Source organism: Pungitius pungitius, chromosome 4 (genome assembly GCF_949316345.1).
Source record: "Pungitius pungitius chromosome 4, fPunPun2.1, whole genome shotgun sequence".
Lineage (NCBI taxonomy): Eukaryota > Metazoa > Chordata > Actinopteri > Perciformes > Gasterosteidae > Pungitius > Pungitius pungitius.
The window spans coordinates 15107192-15129302 of record NC_084903.1 but is presented as its reverse complement, the minus strand read 5'-3'; the positions used below and the strand labels follow the sequence as shown (position 1 = coordinate 15129302).

General features: G+C 40.1%; 1 protein-coding gene across 2 annotated transcripts in view; it reads left to right on the top strand.

Moving 5' to 3' along the window:
- The first annotated feature begins 522 nt into the window (after window positions 1-522).
- spon1a (spondin 1a) overlaps window positions 523-22111 on the top strand; it is a 35017-nt gene continuing 13428 nt past the window's right edge. Inside the window, exons 1-6 of one of the 2 annotated variants that reach the window (XM_037452808.2) lie at window positions 523-1362; window positions 2306-2412; window positions 5818-5951; window positions 10243-10316; window positions 10750-10872; window positions 11889-12037. In XM_037452808.2, coding sequence (XP_037308705.1) covers window positions 1128-1362; window positions 2306-2412; window positions 5818-5951; window positions 10243-10316; window positions 10750-10872; window positions 11889-12037 — 822 coding nt within the window. In that variant the 5' untranslated portion in view covers window positions 523-1127. The remainder of the gene's footprint in view (window positions 1363-2305; window positions 2413-5817; window positions 5952-10242; window positions 10317-10749; window positions 10873-11888; window positions 12038-22111) is intronic. The other variant, XM_037452817.2, reaches the window with a different exon arrangement.

Sequence of the window (22111 nt, the reverse complement as noted above, 5' to 3'; positions counted from 1 at the left end):
TATTTTTTGTATAAGTCATTTCATTGACTTTGCAAACAGTGAACACTCAAACTTTCTTACCCCAAAATCTCAACCTACCCTCATTGATTCCAGATAAAGAGGATATGGTTTTCAATAATATTATTGTGGGAGATCATAATGTGGCCTGTACTCTAACCCTAACCCAAGTTAAATATCTTTTAGCTGATGATTTGTAAATACTATTATCAGACTATACCATACTATTATACTACTATTAAAAAATAGCTAATGGTCATTTAAATTAGAAGTTTATACAAAGTAAAATAAAAAACAATGACATTGGGGTGTTATTCTCCTATTCCAATACCACTATTGAAACTTCAATAGAATAATCTTTATTAAAAAGAGGGATCTAATCCACTGCCGTGGGAGTGGCTCTGTGGGGACAAAGCAGAGCCTTCAAACAAACACATCAGCATGCAAAGATGATATATGCTGCTGTGTAGCATGACTAATGTTTAATGCATCTTAGTTGTGTTAGCCTGCTGCAGTTGTCCTTGCACCGGACGCGGAAACACTGCGTTGCCCTCATCAATCGCCCAGCAGCTCTTCTCTATAGGACTCAATGCATTCTCCCCTCTCATTTGCCTGATCTCACTAATGTGTTAAATCAGATTGACACACTGTCATCAATTCTGCTGCAACATTTGTTCTTTTTGAATGCACCGCGACGAGAGCAAAGCACCAGCGGATGGCTTTATCACACGTTACCCATCGAGTAACATCGGTCACAAAGACCTCGGAGTTGGGTAGTCGGTGCGTAAATTGCTTTTTTGCTTTTGGAGACAGCCCCGCGCCGCGCGCACTCCTCTCTCGATCCTTTTCTTCGGACCCCTGCTCTCTCTTCTCCGTCCAACCAGCGTGGCGCGCACAGTGCGACGCACGCAGAGCGCGAGAGTGCACAGCGCATCCCAGTCAGTGCTCCTCCTCGCTGTCTACTCACCCGCCGGGATGGATCTACTCTCCACCACAATAATCGACTTCACCAGTTGACAAGTTGAGCTCTATTTTCGGAGTGAAGCGGGAGGCTGAGAATCCAAACGCCTTCTGCCGTTGGCGGATCTTCTCCGCGCGTTAACTTGGGCTCTCGGGTACCTAACAGCGATATGATGAAACCCACCGGGCTACAGTCGCACCTGCTGCTCCTGCTGTGCCTCGTCTCCACCGCGGCGTGCAACATGTTTGCATTCACCGAGGAGCCCGCCGAGAGAGCCGGGAGGGGAGACGGCTATTGCAGTCGGATATTACGAGCTCAGAGCAGCCGGAAGGAAGGCAACAGCGAGTTTCGCCTCCGCGTCGAGGGAGACCCGGAGAGCTACCAGCCGGGGAGCACATACAGAGGTGGGTGTTTGTCCGCGAGATTTACGCACACGGCGTCGGTCGGCACCGTGTGCGTATTGGGAAATACCCAATAACCCGCGGACAGCAGACTATGCAAACTTGAAACAAGTTTACTTTTGATGCGACACAAATGCAAGTCCTCTGAACGTCGCCGGAAATATATATTAACCAAACAATTTAGTTACGTTTCATTTAAAGGCATTTTAACTTGTGCCTTTCAGTACAATTTAAAGCGTTTTTGTGAACCACCTAAGGCCATTTCTGAATAAAATGAAAAATACATTACGTATTATTAATATCAATAAACCTAACATGGACAGCCATGGCGAAGATAGTAGGCTACGTGTTCATAGCTCCTTCGCGATCAGACATTAAAAAGGTTTATATAAGCCAAATCCCTCTGTGAACTCTTCCATTTTGGTACTCTCTATCAAACTGATCTTTAAAAAGCCAGCAGTCCCTGATTTCATGGCTTTTGTCTAAAGTGGATCTTGTTGTGAGCTGTTAATGGGCATGTGCCATCTGCTGTGTGAGTATCCAAGGCTCATGCTGTTCGGGACTCATGTTGCATTTTGGTTTGTTCGTTCTTTTCGGTCATAACCATAAACAGATTGACTTCATCAGAAGTCAATAAATGAATTAACATGCACTCACCTATACTAGAAATCGTTACAATGTTCAAAAGCATTATCCCAATAAGCTTATAAAGCTGTTACCTGCAGGGTCAAATTTAATTTTCTTTTTATGTTATGCAAGATTGAAAAATCTATGAAAACACTAAAGTTCTCCTGGAAACACTGCCAGAGATTGAACTATTAAAATCACTGTTACTTTACACACATTCTACAACTGGTGAAACATTGGATTGTGCGTACATTCAGGCAGGTATCTAATTGACTTCTCCGTCAAGTGATGCTTGTCTCTCTTGTGTGATTCCATCTAGTGACTGTGACTGCATCCAGCCCCTCCTACTTCAGAGGCTTCACCCTTATTGCCCTGAGGGACGGCGCAGAAGGAGACAGGGACGAGGACTACGCTGGAAATTTTCAGGTACAGTTAAATGTGCAATTGGGAAAAGAAAACGCATCGGTATGTTTTCTATTTTATCGCACAGCACAGTTACATGGCAATCAATTAAAACCATGTTTGTTAGCCACACATGTATTTATTCCATGGCCATCCTTCCTCTGGACTACAGCACGAGCACTTTGCATGAACTGTGTGAAAAAAAGAAAAAAAAGGTGCTCTTGCTGTAGATTGGGAGATGGGGTTTTTTGACAGATTTTCCTTTCTGTCTTCACATGTCGAGGTGGGATTATTCTCACCTCACCTCCTCTAATTGGCTTGATATAGCATATGAAAAGAACATACTCCCAGCTCAGGTTTCCAGGCTTTGAAATGTGTGTTGAAGTTAAAAGTTGTGTGCCCACGAGCATGCATACAGTTCAGGTATGTACGACGTGTACAATCGGTGCAGTTGAAAGGCTCACGTGCATTGACCACAGGCAGACCAAGCGGGAGTACTCTAGAACGCAAGAACCGAGTGGGCCCAAGAAGAGAATGAAGTCAAAAATGAGAAGTATTAATAATAATACAGTGTGAGGAGTCGTGTTGTAGAGAGAAGAAGAAGAAGAAGAGTGGAGCGTATACATTCACGTGTACGTGAGTGAGTTTAAGAACAACATTAACCACAGTGCAGGGTGTACCCCGTCTCTCCTGATCCTGTCAGCTGGGTTTGACTCCAGCCATTTACATGCACTATACATGCTATGCTATGTGCTATTCATATAATATAATTGTATGTGTGTAGATGCTAGTACAGCACATTCACAGTGTAGTTGATGTAATATTATATTCATAACCTTTAGGTCCATTGCATTTCACCTCTTCTTGTTGATTTCTCATGCTTTTAACTTACTGTGTCAAGTTTATCTCAGCCAAGTGAAGGCTGCAGTTTCACAGAGTTTACAGTGCAGAGGATGCCATGGTGTTTTAAAGGATAAAAACACTGAATTTTGTTTCACCTATATCAAATACCCAAAATGTTAGTGTCGTTTAGTAAAGTAAAACCAGTATGGTACCATTGTTTGTATGAAATACAAGGCACATGAAGTAGACAAAGCCAAATTCCCAGTTCTGCTGAGAACGTCAAATAATATTTATTCTTGATCCAGAGCTTGTGTCTATTAACAGGTTTAACAGCACGCGGGGAGTTTTTTTTTTTCTCAGACTTTTGTGAACCTGTCAGCTTCAGTCACTTCCCACATTACACCCCATTATGGTATTAAACCTGTCGTAGAATACGTGGGGAGGGGCGCACGGCCGCCTTCGGGCTGCTCCAATCACACGCCCTGTGGCACTCTCTGTGACCTAAGCCTTGAATACGGGATGACATAAACAACGAGAACATTACGCTTTTGGTCCGTCGAAGCCCACTTGCCATTGATTTCATGCTGTTGTTATTTAGTGGCAGCCTTGAGCGTGCTCTTCAGCGGTATGACAGTGAGCGCATAGAGGAGAAACATTACATCAACGCTCAGTCACTGTGCTTTCCCCGCATTGATGAGACGGCGTGTGGAGTGCACAGAGGATAATATATAGACACGTGATGGTAGTCTTTAGACATGGTTAAAAATAATGGATATGCCTGGTAGGCTTTGAGAAGTTGACGGTCTCTTTTACAGCTGCAGATGATCACTTGTTTTGTGAAAAGCAACATGCACTAAAGCAGTAAGAATAACCTTCCACCCAAAGAGATATCATCACCTACTCGGTTAGTCTTTCATGTTTTTTATCTTTTATGTCAAAACACACACACACACACACACAAGCACACACTATTCCCCCATTCTGAAAGAGCCCTGGGTGGGCGGGCCCTAAGCATTGAGAGAAGTGAAAAAAAAGAAGCTGCAACAGAAGACGTCAGGCTTTATTTATCATACAGCTCATTTGAAATCTGTTGGCGTGCCCCATCTCAGCCGTCTCTGGACAGCTCCCGACTTGATGAAAAGCACTTTTATTGAGCTCTCTGGGAAGGTCAGATGCCACAGTGTGTATGTGTGTTTGTTGGCAAGAGTGTAAACCGGCAGGCAATGCTGCCGATGTCTAGTGAGACATTAGTTCTCAGCAGGGTGAGGGGATAGAACAAGAAAAGGCAAACGTGGCTATGAAAAAGGGTGAAATCATTGCCCCTTTGAGTGAGACATGACAGAATCAATGAGGAAGACGTAACAGAGATTGTTTGTGGATCATATTTACATCACATTTCCTCAAAAATGATCGGCTATTAAGTCAACACAGATGTTTGACACGAAACCCTAACGTGACACGTGAAGATGGTGTTTTTTAAACATTCACCAATACTGTAGTCTATTCATGCCACCCCGGGATGCCTGATAGAAACCATGGGAACGTGGAGGGGTGGGCTGTGTAGACCACATACACATGCACCGCACGTGTAAACACACAAAGACACACACCTACACACACGGCCCCCCGATTCCCCTTCCCACTACATCTCTCTCACTCGCTAACTCAAACAAACACATACGACAAACGCAAACACACACATACAGAAAGCATCTACATACACACAATCATCTTCCAGTGGGGACTCATTCATAACATGGAAGCACAAAGGAAAGTTTCAGCTGACAGCTTTATGGAATGAGAAAATTCCCCTTCTTTAATGCCCTAATGTCACTTTATATCTAAAAGATCCTTAGTCTCTGGCCGGTGAATATTAGTTCGCTGGCTGTGTTCCCTCATGAAACGTCCTCTGCTAATATCCTGTCCAGTTAAAATCAATGAGACGCTCAGTGTCTCAGTTTTGCACCTGAATGAAAGACGCCATCAATTTGGACTTAGTTTAGTTCGACATAAGACTCGTACCTAGAGTGATAGTCAGGATTGTGTGAACTCTGTGCTTGATTCAACATTGATGACTTCAAATTACTTCATTTCACCAGTAGACTTTACCCAGTATCACTACTAAAACCCACATAGCTGGCATGAGTTAAGCACACTGAACGGAGACCGGATGGATTACTTTGCTGTTTGCTGTAAAGTTTCTTGACCACCTTAAGATACATGTGGATTTTTCTTCAACAAATAACATTTTTTGACAACGATTTTTACAGTGAATGAAATTAGGAACATCATCTCTCTAATTTTGACGCAGTGGTTATATTTTGTCAAACAGTACCAACACCTTGTTAAATGTTACATTGTAAAAAAACAGCATAGATTACCTATACTTTATATGGCAGAATGTTTTTTTAATGATATCATTTTAGGTTGTACCAAGTGCCTTTACTTTGGGTTAAATCCCCTGCAGAATTTACTGTGGCAGAATGTAAAAAATCATGCAGATTTTTAAAGTGCTAGCCTTGATAAGAGATAAGACAACACTTGTGATCACTCGTGTGTTTATGTGTGTATGTGCTTGCTTTACAGATTATTGATGAGGAGGAAACACAGTTTATGACCAACTGCCCCCCTGCAGTGACGGAGAGCACCCCTCGCAGACGCACCAGCATCCAGGTGTTTTGGACGGCGCCCCCGAGTGGCTCCGGCTGTGTCACCATTAAGTATGTATGCTTCCTCTCATGAGGAGAAGATTCCTCGGTGCGAATGCTTAGAGACAAACCACACACTAATGATGGAGGACAAGCTTACAACTGAACAGGTGCCTGTACTTGATGAACGGTAATTCATTAAGTGCAATGTGGTCGGGTCATGTGGTGAGTAAGGCTGCCCCTCTCTATAGAAGTTGTAGATCAATACAACTGATACCGACCAGTGGAGACCATAAGATGTCGGCTCAGTCTCCAAGTCTCAAGGATATATTTGATTTGCTGATGACTATAACATTTTAGATTTTCTTTTTTCCACCTTCCAGGCAGCGTCTACAGTATTCCATTGTGCAACAAAAGCTACACACTCTAATTATCATAAGAATGTATTGCTTGCCTTGGTAGAGTAGAGTGGCAAAGAGCTGAAAAAGTTACTTATGTTTTGTAAAAGATAGACGTACGGTTAAAAAAAAGATGGTTTTAATTGCTTTTTGTTATACGGTAAGTTTTAATCATAAATTGCAGCTCGCTGGGATTGCTAGCTGTGCCTCTAGTATATATTAAATCTACAAGTTCAGCAAATCTGTTTAATTACATGCCTTCCTCAAAGCTAAGCACAGTTAAATAGAGAACGCCTTATCACTTGTCTTGACTTAATGAGTTCATTATTTAGCTGATGGACACCAATCAACTCTTTGTTCCACCCTTTGGGCTTCCTTGGGTATGTAAGAGTAGTGATATTTAGATGAATCAAGACAGATCATGGCCAAAATCCAATTGATAATTCAGTACTTCAGGGAAATATTGTGGAAAGATGCTGAGGGCCTCTCAGTGACCTACAAGCTTTCCCATATTCCCTCGACCTCCTCTTTAAAAATCTGTTGTCTTTGTCTTTATTTTTCCATCTTTGCTCTTGTGTGTTATGCGGCGCCTCTGTGCTCCTCAAAGAAGCCAACGGGACGATTGCAAAAGCGCCTCAAATGGATAGAGAGAAAAGTTGAGAGAGTGACGAAGCATACGTCCTAGAAGAAGGTACTTGAAAGGGCTGAGGGGTGGATGCAGTAGTACCAGGGCGCAGGCAGTGTGGCGAGTGAGTTTAAAAAGGAGATGCCTCTAAAATATCATGAATACACATTTGAAGGGATATTTACCACTCCTTTATTTTGTGTGCCTTTAGGCTGCAACAGAACATAGTCTTATTTATTGAGGAGATTCAACCACTGTAACTAACTGATGGGGCTTTTCATATGTAAACTATTCAACATAATTGTACACTATGGCTGTGTACTGTGGAAAATACATTAAATACCAGCTGGGAAAAATGGGAGTATGAAACGACAACATACTGTGTAGTCAAAAAATATGCAGAAAGAAGCAACATAATGTGACATGATTGCTTATTTCATAGATAAGCGTAAGGAGGACATTTTCATTAACACTAGCAGGGCATTTTTTTTTTTTATTTGCATTCCAAAAAAGCTCAGTCAGCCTGCTTGTGTAATGCTGGGAAAATTGAAATTAGAAGTGTATTTGTGGCATTTATGTTTCTGTTAGAAAGCTCCTGTAACTCAAATGTTATCCCTTAACTTTTTTTTCCTCTACGGTGGTTTGTAAAAGTGTAATTGAGGGGCAGCCGATGTCTTTAAAATAGAAAGACTGTGCTCGGTGGTTAGCCTTCGCTCATGGTTGGGCTGTGATGACAGGGCCAGCCAGCGATGCTCACTCAAACTCTTGAACTGAAGATGAAAATCTTACCATCCAATCCAGTTATTTTCAGCCGTCGTACTTTAAAGAATCCAAACAGGACAAGGTTTCTATAAGTGCCTTTCAAGGAAGTTAAGCTTAGTTTATTCATTTGAACATTTGAGGGTAAATAAAAATCAACAAACATAACAAAGCTAAATAATGTGACAGTGGAGGAAGAGGCCGAAAGCCCAATGGTCCGGTTCAAAGCCGCCACCTCAATAATATAGAACAATGTTACAATGGTATACAGAACATGAATTGAATATGATTGAATAAGACAATTCTAATTCTGATATGATAACAATATCAATACAAATAACAAAAGAGAAGGAAAAATATTTAGTTCAAATATGTAAAAAATATATTACGAAAAAGAAAGTCAAAAAATGTATTGGAAATAAATGTGAAAACACATACAATACAGCATGGAGAAAAAGTAAAAGAATATTAAGTTGAAAAATTTGGTCATATGTTTGCAAAAACAAACCTCCTGGAAAAGCGGTTATCTTTCAATTTGCATGAAGGAAGCTGATGTTTTTGTCATTACTCTCTGTGCAGAACGGGAGACGAGTGATTTGTTCTTATGGGCTGTTTGACTAACGAAGTCTATCAGTGATCATTTGAATGTCACAACCACATGCAGGTGTCACACTCTGTTAACCTCCTTCATCACCACCGTAGGTCGGATGAAGGAGGACTTTAAAGGCCACGCTAGTCAAGCAGACCCATTGAAAATAAATGAAAACACATTTGCCCCGTGCACAGGATTTGTGTCTCTTAGTTGTTTCATTTTTGAATGCAGTAGGAGCAGACAAAACATATTACACAGGTTCCTTTATACATACTTGACATTCAAATTCAAAAGTAGCCATAGAAAAAAAGAAATCTATCCGTCCTTTCTTTTGCTTTTATTCTTTTTAATATTTTCCTCTTTTTATCCTGCTTTTTATTAAGCTCTTAAACTACTGTACCGCCCCACACACACTCAAATCAGTGCACTTTTGGGGTGATTGGGATCAGAGCGGTGGTGTGGATACGGCAGAGTGAGATAGAATTTAAATTGGATGTTAAATAAGCATTACTCCACCTGATTGTCTGGCCAGCCCTCGAAAGTGGGCAAGCAGTGAGGCAGAGTGAGCTCCTCACTCTCAGGGAGATACGTGAAATTGGGAGGGATTGAATTAAAGCGATTAGAGATGTGCCGTTGGTGTCACTTACCTTTGTAATAACTTTATTCATGTCATTTCTTTAGTTTGTCTTGGCCATATATCATAATTGCTTTTGCACACACCGCATATTCTCACACGTACACTAATGTTTCCTGTTTAGTAAAAATGATAGTGTTATAAGTGTGTATCGTTGAAAACAAAAATGCACCAACATGCCGTTGTATATTGTGCCATTAATATGTAATAGTAAGGGGTTGCACTTACACTACTACTTAAGAATAAAAGGGTAATGGTAAACTATTCCATTAAATATCCAGGGTTCACTAAGACCTTAAACTCTCATGAAATAACATGTCGTAAATGTAAGTGTGTAGCATGACAATTTAGAAAAAAACTCACAGTATGTGGGATATTAAAAAGAAAAGAGTATAGCATAATAATGCCAAAGTATATTACCTCATTTAAATGCCCCAATAAAACAGGGAATCACATAAATATTTTCGATGAATATCCAACATCAAGTCACTGTTTTCCTTGGTGTCTGTGATCAGCTCGACAAAGCCCAACACAGCTATGCTTAGTGCGTTACAGAATGGCCTCCTGGCGGTCCAGCTGGACTCGGCCCACCTGGAGCACATCCATCCTGCACCATCATTGTGGGGTTTCGTCCCCGTGGAAACCTTCCTGCAGCCATTGATGGTGTAAAAGGCTGGTGTTTGTGAGGAAGTTAGGTGCCTCGAGGCTCTGGTTCAGTTTTAATCTTCCACACTGCTGAAAAGGTTTATTTGTGGCTGATTTACATGTCGAGGCCCCTCTCAGACACCACGGGGTTGTGTCCCCCCACCACCCCGGTGGAACAAGCCTCTCAAGACAGCTCAATCTAGACAATGTCCCCTCTGCTGAGCCTTTCATTTGGGGAGCATTATTGTTGGCCTGTCAATCAGTTCTTATCGACACAGTGCATAGCCTACTATATAGTATGAATTTTTCTTTCTGTTTTTTTTTTTTACATAGTACAAATAGTATGCATGAAGTAATATTGCAGAAATGAATTTGTTGTTCCTGTCTTTCTCTTTCAGTTTTCTCTGAAGCCTTTCAATTCCTTTTTGCGGTCTTTGTGTAAGTCACTACTGTCATCTGAACGACAGCCTGAAATTCTGTCGGAAGCTTTTAGAAGTCTGCTGAAAAACAGGAAGATGATTATGAATAAATCTGCTGCTCCATCTGAAACAATCTTCTGCTCAGACTTTAGCCCATCTTGAAAACCAGGATTTTCCACATTTCCTGCAGCCTGCTGTCCTCTCATTATTTTTAAAACTTCTCTTTTCCATGTACTTTTGCACGTTATGCTTAACTCTAACGACTTCCTCCATCTCTTTTTATTTGTGCAGGGCAAGCATTGTACAAAAGAGGATAATCTATTTCCAGGATGAAGGCTCACTCACCAAGCGAATGTGTGAAAAAGGTAAGCTTCTTTTATTGACATTGAAAAAATCCTTTATCATGAATGTCGATTCTTCAATCTCTCCGCCGTTACTATACTTATTTTTTTGGTCTATTTTACTTTACTCTCATTCTTGATTTTGATGCAGGGACAGTCCTCTCTGCCATTACGCTCCGGCATATAAATGATTTTAAATGAGTATGACCCCCTGACTGCATAATATTGGATGTCACACTGTGCAACAGATCAAAAGAGCCATGCCATATCCTCCGCTTTTCTCGTGCTTTCACTCTTTCCTCCCTTCTGCTCTCCATTTTCTTAAAGAACCCAGCTCCTTTTATGTTGGGCAGCACTCTTAACTGCTCCTTAACACTAATGAGTGATCTCTTTACACCTTTCTCATGTTGTATTTCTCAGACTGTATCTTTCACTTGTCCCCCTCGATTCTGTGCAGAATCCCTGTATGGAGACGTTACTGAGAAACCTCTGCTTGACTGCTGTGCCTGTGGAACGGCCAAGTACAGAGTCACCTTCTATGGGAACTGGTCAGAGAAAATGCATCCCAAAGACTATCCACGTAAGCCCAAATCTTGTTATACTATTTGATAACAATAATAAAAATTGAGAGGTCTTTTGCAGCTCCGTAGCCCAAAATACTGTAGTATACGTTCCTGAGATATGGTTGTTTTAGCCCGAGTACCTGGAGCTCAATAGCGATGGTGTGATTAACTCTCTGCAGTGTGGTACTTTGAGTGTTATGGGTGTATAACCTCCAGCCATCTTATTGTGAAGTGGATGGAATTCAGAATTACAATGGCTTTCTTGTCTAAGTCAGGCTGGTTAGATCAATATACTGATTAGAGTGGAATAGGATAAACCCTGAAATGGAAAGGGAACCTTAATTTACTGTCTTATGGAGGTAGTGGTTGGTGTGTGGTTCACTCTCACATACTGATTAGTAAACACACTTTGAAGATAGATAGACCTAAAAGATTATAGGGCAAGCTTAATGTCTGTTTTTAAACTGACTCAAAAAGCGACACTGTTTCTCGTGGCAGTGATATACTACGTTACCAGTTTTTTTTAACACACTGCAGATTTTTTTCTGCACAATATGCTTCAATACTGTAATCACATGACGATCTTTCCTCATTTGTGTTATGATGCTACTTTCAATTGTAAAACAATAGCTTAAAGCAAACTCCAAGTACTACTTTTTACTACCTGAGACATGCTACTAATTTCAAATCCTTCTATTTTTAACTCAGTTAGTCATCTTCTATGCCGCATATCCTACGTGGGAGGGAATACTCATAGAGTATTATGAGCTATCATACAATTCAAGTTATGCACTATAGTTGGTTTGCAGGAAACAAGGATACAGATTTGGACTGAATCCAATCAAATTATTGATCAATGTGATGTACCAAAGCTCTGTCCAACAGACCAATGGATCAATCAAGGATCAGAGAAGGATCATAATTGGAATTTCGAGTCTTTGTCTGTGTGGCAAAAAAGATGGTCTAATTGAAACTTTCTGAAACAGTCCGGCAGTCCACTTGATGAGATACTTTCTTTTTCTTTTTCCACCAGGTCGTACCAATCACTGGTCAGCAATTATTGGAGCCTCGCACTCTAAGAGCTATGTGCTGTGGGAATACGGTAGCCTTTCTAGTGATGGAGTTAAACAGATAGCTGAGCTGGGTTCCCCTGTGAAAATGGAGGAGGAGATCAGACAGAAGGTAAGATTCCCTCACGAGAAATGATGCATAAAGTACAATGGAAAAAGATTCACAAAAAACATTGATGCACACTGTACATTTCTACAAGATATATAGTCAAGGTATAAACACGCCTGAGTTCAGAATAGCATGAATTGGTTCGTTGTCCAGATTGATTCGTGCTTTCAAGCATCTACACCATTCTTAGCCTGACTCTACATCTACCGCGTACTGTGCACACAACCAATACACAGGATCTGGGGTAAGAGTACTGGTGTAGGACCAGTTTGGAGGTTGGAAAAAAAGTTTAGAAAGATATATTACTTCCTGGTGTGACATGAAATTAGGTCAATAATAGATACCATCAAAAGGCTCAGCATTCAATTCAACAGTTCCTCTTTGATAAGACCTTGGGGCTGGACATGACCCTCATAATGTATAGAAGGAGTTTTGGAGAAAGCATCTACAGGAAGTAGCTGATGTTACCACCATTAACTAAGTGTTGATTAGTAATATATTTTTTGGGGAAAATATTCCATACTTTCAGCTTTGAATGGCTTCGGTAATTTTTAAATATTTCCTGTGCTCAACACCTACGTTTTGTCACTCTCCTGGGCCTTGCTTCTCGTTAGTGTTTCCACAAACAGCATGGTATATCTTTAGTCTTTCCTGTATCTCTGTGGCTTCCACCTGGAATAAGGAGCAGATGGTCTCGCGAGGTGCTTATTGCTGGCAAATGTTAAAGACCGTGGGTCACATTAGATAATGAGTGCATGCAAAGGTATTTCTATGCATCGCTGCCCTCCCAAAGCTAAAGCAACACACAATTTTGTTCTATTATTTTCTCTCAGCCTGGATCATTAGATGCATTTCCTCTCAGCTTAAAGCCGAGGGTGAATAGGCAATATATTTAATAGTCTTGCTTCGATTGTATATTATAACAGCAGATGTGGTTGAATGATTGAACGAAATGAGACAATTTCCTCACAACCAGCAATGACATCATCTCTGGGGGTACTTTCAAGCTGTGGTTGTCCAAAATATTGGTTCAAAATTGAAGTGGGACGAGTTGACGCAGGGTGGGTGGAGGGTGATGGTGATCAATGAAACCTGATATTAGCAAGCTGTATGCCATTCATCACGGCCATAAGAAAACAACCATTGTCAGTAATCTGCACACAGCAGAAGTAGCGCCATCTGTGTCTTTTGTTTGCGGACATACGACACGATCTTACTTTAAACAGGTGATTGCACTGAGCTTTTTTCATGTGTTTTTGACTCACGTGACATTTGGGCTCTGTGATTTATTGTCCAAAATATATTGTAAGAGTAAAACTAATGCATGTGTATATTGTATTCGGATGTCTACAACTTATGCATAGTCTGGCCTTGCCCTTGAGATAAGGAGGCTCCCTCTTTTGAGCCGCGCAGTGCGTAAACGCTGACACAAACAGAAAGCTGATTGTCTTTTGTGTCAGGTGGGGGAACATCTAGCTCTGAATGCAATATTGATATTCATAGCTGGGCACCACTCCAGCCGAGGGGTGCACTGATCAGGATGTTCATACAAAGTTTCATTTGCGGAGCCGATCAGGCATGCGGACCTTGGAAACACGTCTACACACGGATGCACGGAACAGTCGTTATTATTCTCATGTCAATTTAGAGTGATTGCGATTTTATTTCTGAGATCTGCGGTCTTTCAGAGTTTAGACAAGACTGTGCTGCACCATCTGTCTTACTGTTACTGCTCATTAGATGTGTTGTGCCTTCCCTGTACTCTGTGAATATATTAATACATAGAATTAACGCATTAAACTGCAAAACTATAATCAGAAATGGTAGTACTTAATATGTTTTAAGAATTTCCAAAAAGGAAGTGTTAAGAAATTACATACACTTTTAATCTGTGCATCCCATACAAACATTTCTGTTCTTGCTGGTGACTGGCTGGTAATAAAAATGTCAGACCTTCTCCAAAATTGCAGAGACCCACACAATCTCAGGCCCTCTGCACTGCACATAAGCAATGATGACAGGATGCCACTCATCATATTGGTTATTAAGACTATAAGCGAGACCCATTACTGCCCTTTTAATGATTCATATAATGAAATCAACTGCATAAATTAACAATGCAATGGAAGAGAAAACATCATGATTTAATATTGCTTTCCACCAAAGATGCAGATTCAATTTGTATTTTATTGAGTTCGTAAGTGTATTCCCTTACATAAGTGATCTGTCCTAACGATGTTTAGTGCACATAGTTTGATAGGTTACAGCATGGTGAATGTTAGATAGATTTGCATTTCTTCATTTATGTTTCTTTCTAGTTTCACTACACTACAGGTCAACATGCACACACACACACACCAATTCATAAGCTGATGCTTGGTTCATACAAAGTTCTAATCTGCTCATGAGATTCCCAACTAATGCTCACTGACACACACTGATGTCACAGCCTTAAGGAGCAATTTAAGGCTTCATAATCTGACCCGAGAACACTTCAACATGCAGAGTAAAACAGCTGGTAAACTAACTGCGGATTCGATTAGTAAATAGATTACCAGCTAAAGCCCCTTTGCCTCAATCACTCCCAGATCTATACAAACAGATGTGCAATACTGTTCTTTTTTCCAAGTACAAATGCTCTTATCAGAGCATTTGGCGGCAATCTGGGTCTGTTGTTGTTCTCCCTCCTTTCATGTATGAGGTGATTTGTTTATGCATTCAGTCATTACAGAAGCTGCGTGTGTCCCTAATGAGAAGTTTAATGAGACTCTCTCCATGGACCAGCGACCAGGGCAGAGGTCTCAGACAGATTCTCAAATCCCCTATTTCCGCTCGCAGCATGGGGCTTTTTTCATTATTGCACAGTGCGGACGCTAACAGAATCCTATATTATCCTGAGCTCCCCAGATGCACACAAAGACATTACAGATAAATGAGAGGAAATACTGATCTGTGTTACTTGATACATCTCTGCTTCTGGCATCCTTTTTTTCCCACACAAGAGTAAATGTGCAGATGATCCTCGTGGATCTTTCAAGAGACTCCTGCCATGCTTCTTGATTCCTTTTTGAAACAAAGAGGTCAATGGAGGATAATTCTGCACAAAAAGACCATACATCTTATAATACTTGCGGTGCTATATGATTCATATTAACCCCGTTCACATTTGCAGTCTGCAATGAGTTGGATATCTGAGCGCATTTCATTTGCATGATGATCTAAATAACAAAAAGGTTTTATCCAAGAAAATGTATGCTACAGTGTTTGTTCATCTTTGTCCCTATGCTCCCCTTTCAGTGCACTTCACAAGGATTCAAATTATAATTCTTAAGTTCAGTTGTGTTGAGAACAGTAAGGTATGCCAGTTGCAAGAGGAAGCCCTGCCTCCGGTGCGTGGGTAGAGATTAATAGATATGCAGGTTATTTTGGTGCATTCCACATGTGTCTTCTGGAACACACTTTTGAATGATCTCCTGTGTGAGTGTTCAAAAGTCATACATCTTATCAGAGATTGTTACGCCGGGAGAAATGATGTAACTATGTAATAGATGGTCAGGGAGAAGTAATAAACCGTCTTACCTACTGTCTACAACTATTGATCATTATTTCATTTAATCATACCTATCAACTCTTTCATAGAGAGTTTCATTCTAATCAGTGTTCAACCAACGGTACACTGAACACATTGTATTGGAATGGAGCCGTGATGTTGTTTCTTCAGTGTATTCTTGTGGTACACTTGTACTCAATCCATTCCAATTATTGCACAGTTGACTAAATAAACTCTCTTTTAATTTAAGTCAACAATTGCAGTAAATTATATTTACCCACTCAAAGTGAATGCTAAGACAAAAGCATAAAGAAAGAGCAACGATGAAATGGTGCATGTGTGTCTTACTTAATATTATTTATTGCAGTCTCATTATGAAGTGAGCTGTTATTATAAAGTGTTGTGTTTTATTTGGCTTTTGTGGAGAGTTTTTGAACAGTTTGCAACTTGATGCTTGTAAGAAATTTTGTCCGAGCAAAAAAAGAGAAAGATTTGGCATTTTAATTATGAGCCCCTGAGAATTCTTTCTATTTTCTGCACATGCCTTCAATGGCAGAAATAACTGCATAAGGCAAACCGATTAGAGAAGCCTGGATGACTTGGGTTCAGTTTTTCTAGCGTCATTACGTTTTGCAATTTATTTTTCTCATCAATCCAAAGGAGATGAAACATTGATGTCATTCAGAATTGGTCTTTCAACAACCTTGTTTTATTTATTTCTTTGCCAACGAACTATCTTGTGCCTGGCTTTACTGTACAGGAGAATCTATGGTGTTCCTTGCAGCATCTATGTATGTATTACATTTTCTATTTCATCCTCCATAGAAGGGTCTAGTTCAATAACATTCATTCAGAACATTTTTGTATTGCTGTTGTATTTGAGATGACTATGATTATAGAAAGGTGTTTGTGATGTAATATACTCATAATACGCCGCTCTGCTGTATTCAAGTGTGCTTCAGGAGAGTGTTTTGTTGAAAGGGGTCAAGTAGTGTCGGGTTAGGGGTTGAAATGCTTTTTGAATTCACAGTTGTTCCAATTCTTTGCTCTCTAGTGCCGCTGTGTTAAAATCCTCTTTCAGCCGAGTTATAATATAATCAAATGTCTATTTAAGGTATAATTGTTTTTCCATTTGAATGTCGTTTAAACAATGTAAAACATGCTAACATGCATGAGCTACTTCACAAAGTAAAAAAATTCAACATTTTTGATAATACTTGTCCTCAAATATTCAGATGATTGTGTAAAATGATACAAAATGCTTCTTCAGCCCTTTAAACAGAGCAGGCAGGCATACAACTTTACGATAATGAGTCACACGTGAGCTACACGCTCTTTTTCTACCTTTCTTTGTTTCCTCTGTTATCGTTATCTCCGCATATTCCGTGTATATCTCAGTGTGCGCATGCTGCAGCACTAGGTCAGGTTTGTAACAGTTTGTTACCAATTAGCTTTAAAGTGGTCTCCCAGAGGGGAAAGTCTTGATCCCAACTCTGTATCCAACCTTTCCAAGTGCACCATGCCAAACCACAGCGGGTGTGTGAGTATGCAGAAATGCTCCTGCTCTGTGCCTTTGACCCCCCCCAAGGCCACTTTGCCCTAGCTACACAACTCCTCATGGGGCTTAACTTTTTTTTTTTAGGGTGTCCTCATAGAGGTTGTTAAAAAAGAAGCGAATAACCATGTTTAGTAGTGAGTGATTTGTTTACTTCAGCTGGCTGATTTTCCTTGGCCTGTCAAGTCAGCTTCATGAGCCAAGCAGAGATATTCCTGCATATAAAAAAACCCACTAATGCCAGCCTTGGTTCCCAGGACTGTAATTATGGTTGCTGAAATCGAACATTACAGCTGGAGGCAAGCGCATTTTGAAAGGCAGTGGTGTAGTGTTAGCCAATCTGGGTAGTGTATTCGTGTGTGTGTGTGTGTCTCAGTTTGCATATGCCCATAGTTTGGTTAGGTGTGTGTGTGTGTGTGTTCTTCAGCTTTCCGACAATGAAGAATGAAAAACTCTTACTGCATCATAAGGTTATAATAGTTTTCCTACACAGGTATTTCATGTACATGGTATACGCTTGATGTACGGGTGTGACGCTTATTGCGGGCTTAACTGGTTCTTCGTGCGGCGGGGCTTCACACACAGTCACAGAGATAAAAACTGCATTGATGTGAAATCTCAGACATAACAGCCAAAGGAGAGTGGACAGGATATCGCTGCAGACAACCCTTAGTTACATTTGCCTTGTTTATCTGATTTGGCTCTCAGGAGTCTGCTCGGAAATATGTTTCAGTTCCTAGAAGAGACATTTAAGGGAAATTTAAATGTATGCCAAACATTAGGCTGTTATGAGTTGGCTTTGTGTTTGTAGTCTTACGTAGTATTATATTAAAAATACATTTTACAATCAATATTTGTGTTTTTGAAACGTGGATTATTGACCGTTGTAAATTATGATATCTGCAAAAATATATGCTTTTCCTGCACGTCCCCTCCGCTTGTCTCCACATGTCTCAGCTGGGCTCGGGCTACATGCTAACGCCATATATTTGTGCGCACATGACGTCGCCGTGTTAGAGTTAACATCGCTACCCAGCTGCGACACTCACAGCACGTGGATGAAATCAGGCACATTTTGTCCAATATAATTCAGTTTTTTAGTTTGTCTTTCCTCAACATCGGGTGTTTCCCCAACAAACTAGGTTCATAAGTGCATCTTAATATATACATATATATGTTCTAATAGATATATATATATCATTTAATTTAATATATTTATTATATGATATTAATATTGAATATTTATAATAGATATGATATATATATTTACATACTGATTCTCTTGAATAAGATTTTTGTATAGAGAATAGTGACTTTTCAAGATATTCATTACATCAAGGCCAGGTAAATACACTAAACCCTCAATGTACATTTTATAGATCTTCTATTCATGAAGTCGGCCTCTAGCCTTTATGTTGTCTTCGTATAAATGAGACCATTGCTTTGAAGCCCCCCATTCACTGCACTATGCATATCATTGAGTAGTTTTGGGACCTGCAGTCTGTCGCTGCTGACGTGGGTCACCCAATCGGGTTAGAGAAAAGAATATAATAGAGCATCCAGACTACGTGCATAACCAGTATCATCGTCAGTTAGCATCACTAATATTAGTTCAAACTACCTTTTCAATAAGAGGCAATACGGTGCAGATATATATCTAGAAAAATTGTTGTGCCAATGTGGCTTTTTGTTAATTCCAGGTTATTGCTAATTCTATTATTTTAAGTGCGACATCTTTCATTTCTAATGTTGCATTCATTTTACTCAAATTCATTAAACAGATCATTACTCTCTCTTTCTCTCTCTCTCTCTCTCTCTCTCGCTCTCTCTCTCTCTCGCTCTCTCTCTCTCTCCCCCCATCTCTCTGCACCCACAGTAATAAACGTTGCTCTGTGGTTATAATACTTCTCAAGTATCAGCTGGAGCTGGTAGTGTAGTGTTTTGCCGGCGGTGGGCAGTTTCAGGATTGTTCGGCGGTAGTAGTACTCGTCACAGGAATGCCCACTGAGCACTTTACAGAGTGAGGATCCTGAAATTAAGAATGAAAGTTAGCATAATGAAAGGAGAGTGACAGACGGGATGAACTGGGTCATCAGAAGGCAGTTACCTCGATTCATCTCTAATAATATCCCTCAGCCCTGGGCCCAGGTCTGCTGGTGTTGCCTGTTTAATGGCTCAGGCTGCTTGATGAATAGTGTGCCAGGCAGCACTGAAGGCTTCCAGACTATGCTGCAAGGCCCAGGGATTGCTACCGAGGACAACTGTGGTCAACAAATCAATTCACAGCTGTCTAGAGAAGTAGCCGCCGCTTCCAAGCTCATCTGCCTTAAGCGTGGACAATTCTCTTGTCGCCACGTTTCGTCATGACCCTGCAGGAACTTTCTCCTTTTCTGTTTTGAGCGAGATTGGTTTGACTGAAGTAAATTCACATATGCAGTAAATCTGCTGCTTATTCTGCAGGGCAGGATATGGGTATTTCAGAGGAGATTTAATTAACACCTGAAGGCCGTGTAAGCCTTTACGCTGTGTACTGATAACTGGCAGCCTGCATCCCGTTGGAATTTCGAAGCAATATTTTAAGTTTATTAATAGTTTGGAGTATGTGCTGTGACAGACAGTTCAGATATTCCTGGGCAGAACTTTGATAACAACATCAGAGGAGTTTCTCACTCGCCCAGGGAAAAGGCTCCTTTAGACCAAGCTTTGCATTGGCTCGGGGCTCTTAAATTCCACCACGCGGGTGGTCTCCTAGGTAATAGTTTGAAACCCTTTGAACATGGAATGAGGTATTTTATCATCTTTAGCCGGAACAGAAATATTCCTGACACACAACTACATAATGTATATGCAAAGCTAAGCAATAATGTAATAAACATAATCATATTCAGTGGGTTTAAATAGATGAATAGTTATGTTCAGAAAATGCTAACTTGTTTCAGCATCTCAAATGACATTATATGGAAGATTATGGAAGTAAAAATGATGCAGAAGTCCTTCTCCCACATTGGATTTGATTGTCCATGCCACAATCGTCGTCTTTACTATGATATATTATAGTAGGTGCAAAGCATATGCATAGCTTAACAGCATGGTTCTGCACAAAGGGGAAATTACCATTTTTAATAATATTAACTGGTGAAATATAATAGAGCTATTTGCATGATAATTAGCATTAATGATCTTTTTAGCATGGTGATTATATAATTATATGCTGCTGATATTCCAATGGGATGTAAAAAAAAAGCAGAAGCTCCAGCTGACTGATTCTTCCTGCCATTGCAGAGAGCAAGAGTGTGCTGCCTCCATCATTTTGTTTGCATAGTCACCAGGAGCTGAGACTACCATTTCTTTCACAAACCGTGTAAATATTATAGGCAATTCAAAAAAATCTCACTCTTTTTTTTCTTTGTCATACTGGCTTTGTTGGGATTGAGAACCGGGTCGAATGGGCTTCCTCTTCTGGATTTCAAGCTGGTCATGGTTAAAATTTGTTTTTAGGGATGCTACTCACTCATTTCCTAAATATTATGCTTCTATGTAAGAACCTGTAGTTAGCCTTAGCAGAGCACTTAGCTCCTGAAGGTACAGTATGTATACATTTTTCTTTTAGATGTTTCTTGAAGACCTACCAAACATTTTTGTTCCTTCCTTTCATCAATTAAGTTGCAATGAGTGATGGTAGATTTAGTGTCTTTCTTACATCCAAATGCCTAATCGAAACTTTTCTTCTAATTTTAACTGAGATTTTTTTGTGTTAATTGGTGAGGTATTTTTGGACATTATCTGTTAACATGAAGGCTTTATTAAATTATTTTTAAAAGCAGCGTTGTTGGTGTAGCAGTTTTTAATTCTTCATTCTGTTATGTGAAAGCACAAAGACAACCGCATAGCTGCCTTCCTGCCCGTATTCATATTTGACCATTACAAATGTCAGTGCAGAAAGCATGCAATATTAAACCATAAGAACACAGTGACTCTGTTAATCATTTCTCTATTACAAACACTGCCAGTTTAACTGCCATTTCTTGCCTAACAGATAATTAGGTAACGCTAAATCAAGCAATGCAAATGAGCAAGCGCTTGTCAGGACTAGATGGAAATGATTTATGTAATATGAATCTTTCCCATCAAAGATTAGGGAGTTTGTCATCTGCACTGAATGATGTGTCTTCTCTAAAGGATACATACAGTACATTTCTGTGTCCTGGAAATAACTCAACCTGAGCTTTATAGAATAATCTTTTATATAAATAAGAAAGTATAGAGAAGCAGAAGCCATTATAGAGAAAAGCTTATATAATCAAGACATAGTCACAGCCTTTCAGGACTCACAGGTGTGAAAAAAAAGACTGCCCACACCGTCTGACAAGTTAATAATCCTTATTGTACTGGGAGGCTTTTGGTCAGGCACAATTTTCTTTAAATACCGTTTGATATTATGATGTTTTGCGGAATTCCCTCGAAACTAACCGGAACGACAACAATCTTTTACACCACTAAATAACACTGCAATTAAAGTGCATTTATTTGCATTCTCATAAATCCAACATCCTTCACCACTAATCGTAAAAAAAGGTATTGCTAGAGATGCCCAAAAGTTCCTGTGGGTACAAAGAACAAACACTGAATAAATTTGGCCCGCTAACTGGGGAAAAAGAAACGACTCGAGGGTTTCTAAAACTTTTTCATGCAAATGAGAGAACCATGAACTACTTTACTTTACCTTACAGAAGGAATATTTAAAGATAGAACATCCGCCTGCCTTGTGTGACGGACTTCAACAGGGCAATCCCAGTCCAGCAGCATATAACATAATATAACAAGTGAAGAGCCAAATCAAATGCAAAGGGTGGTCTAATTTTGCAATAAGGTAAATATCCATCACAGTTGTCTGTGTTCATGAGAACCTGCACTGGCTAAGACATGACGTTACGATGACAGTTATGATATTAGTAACTAATGGCGGGCCGTA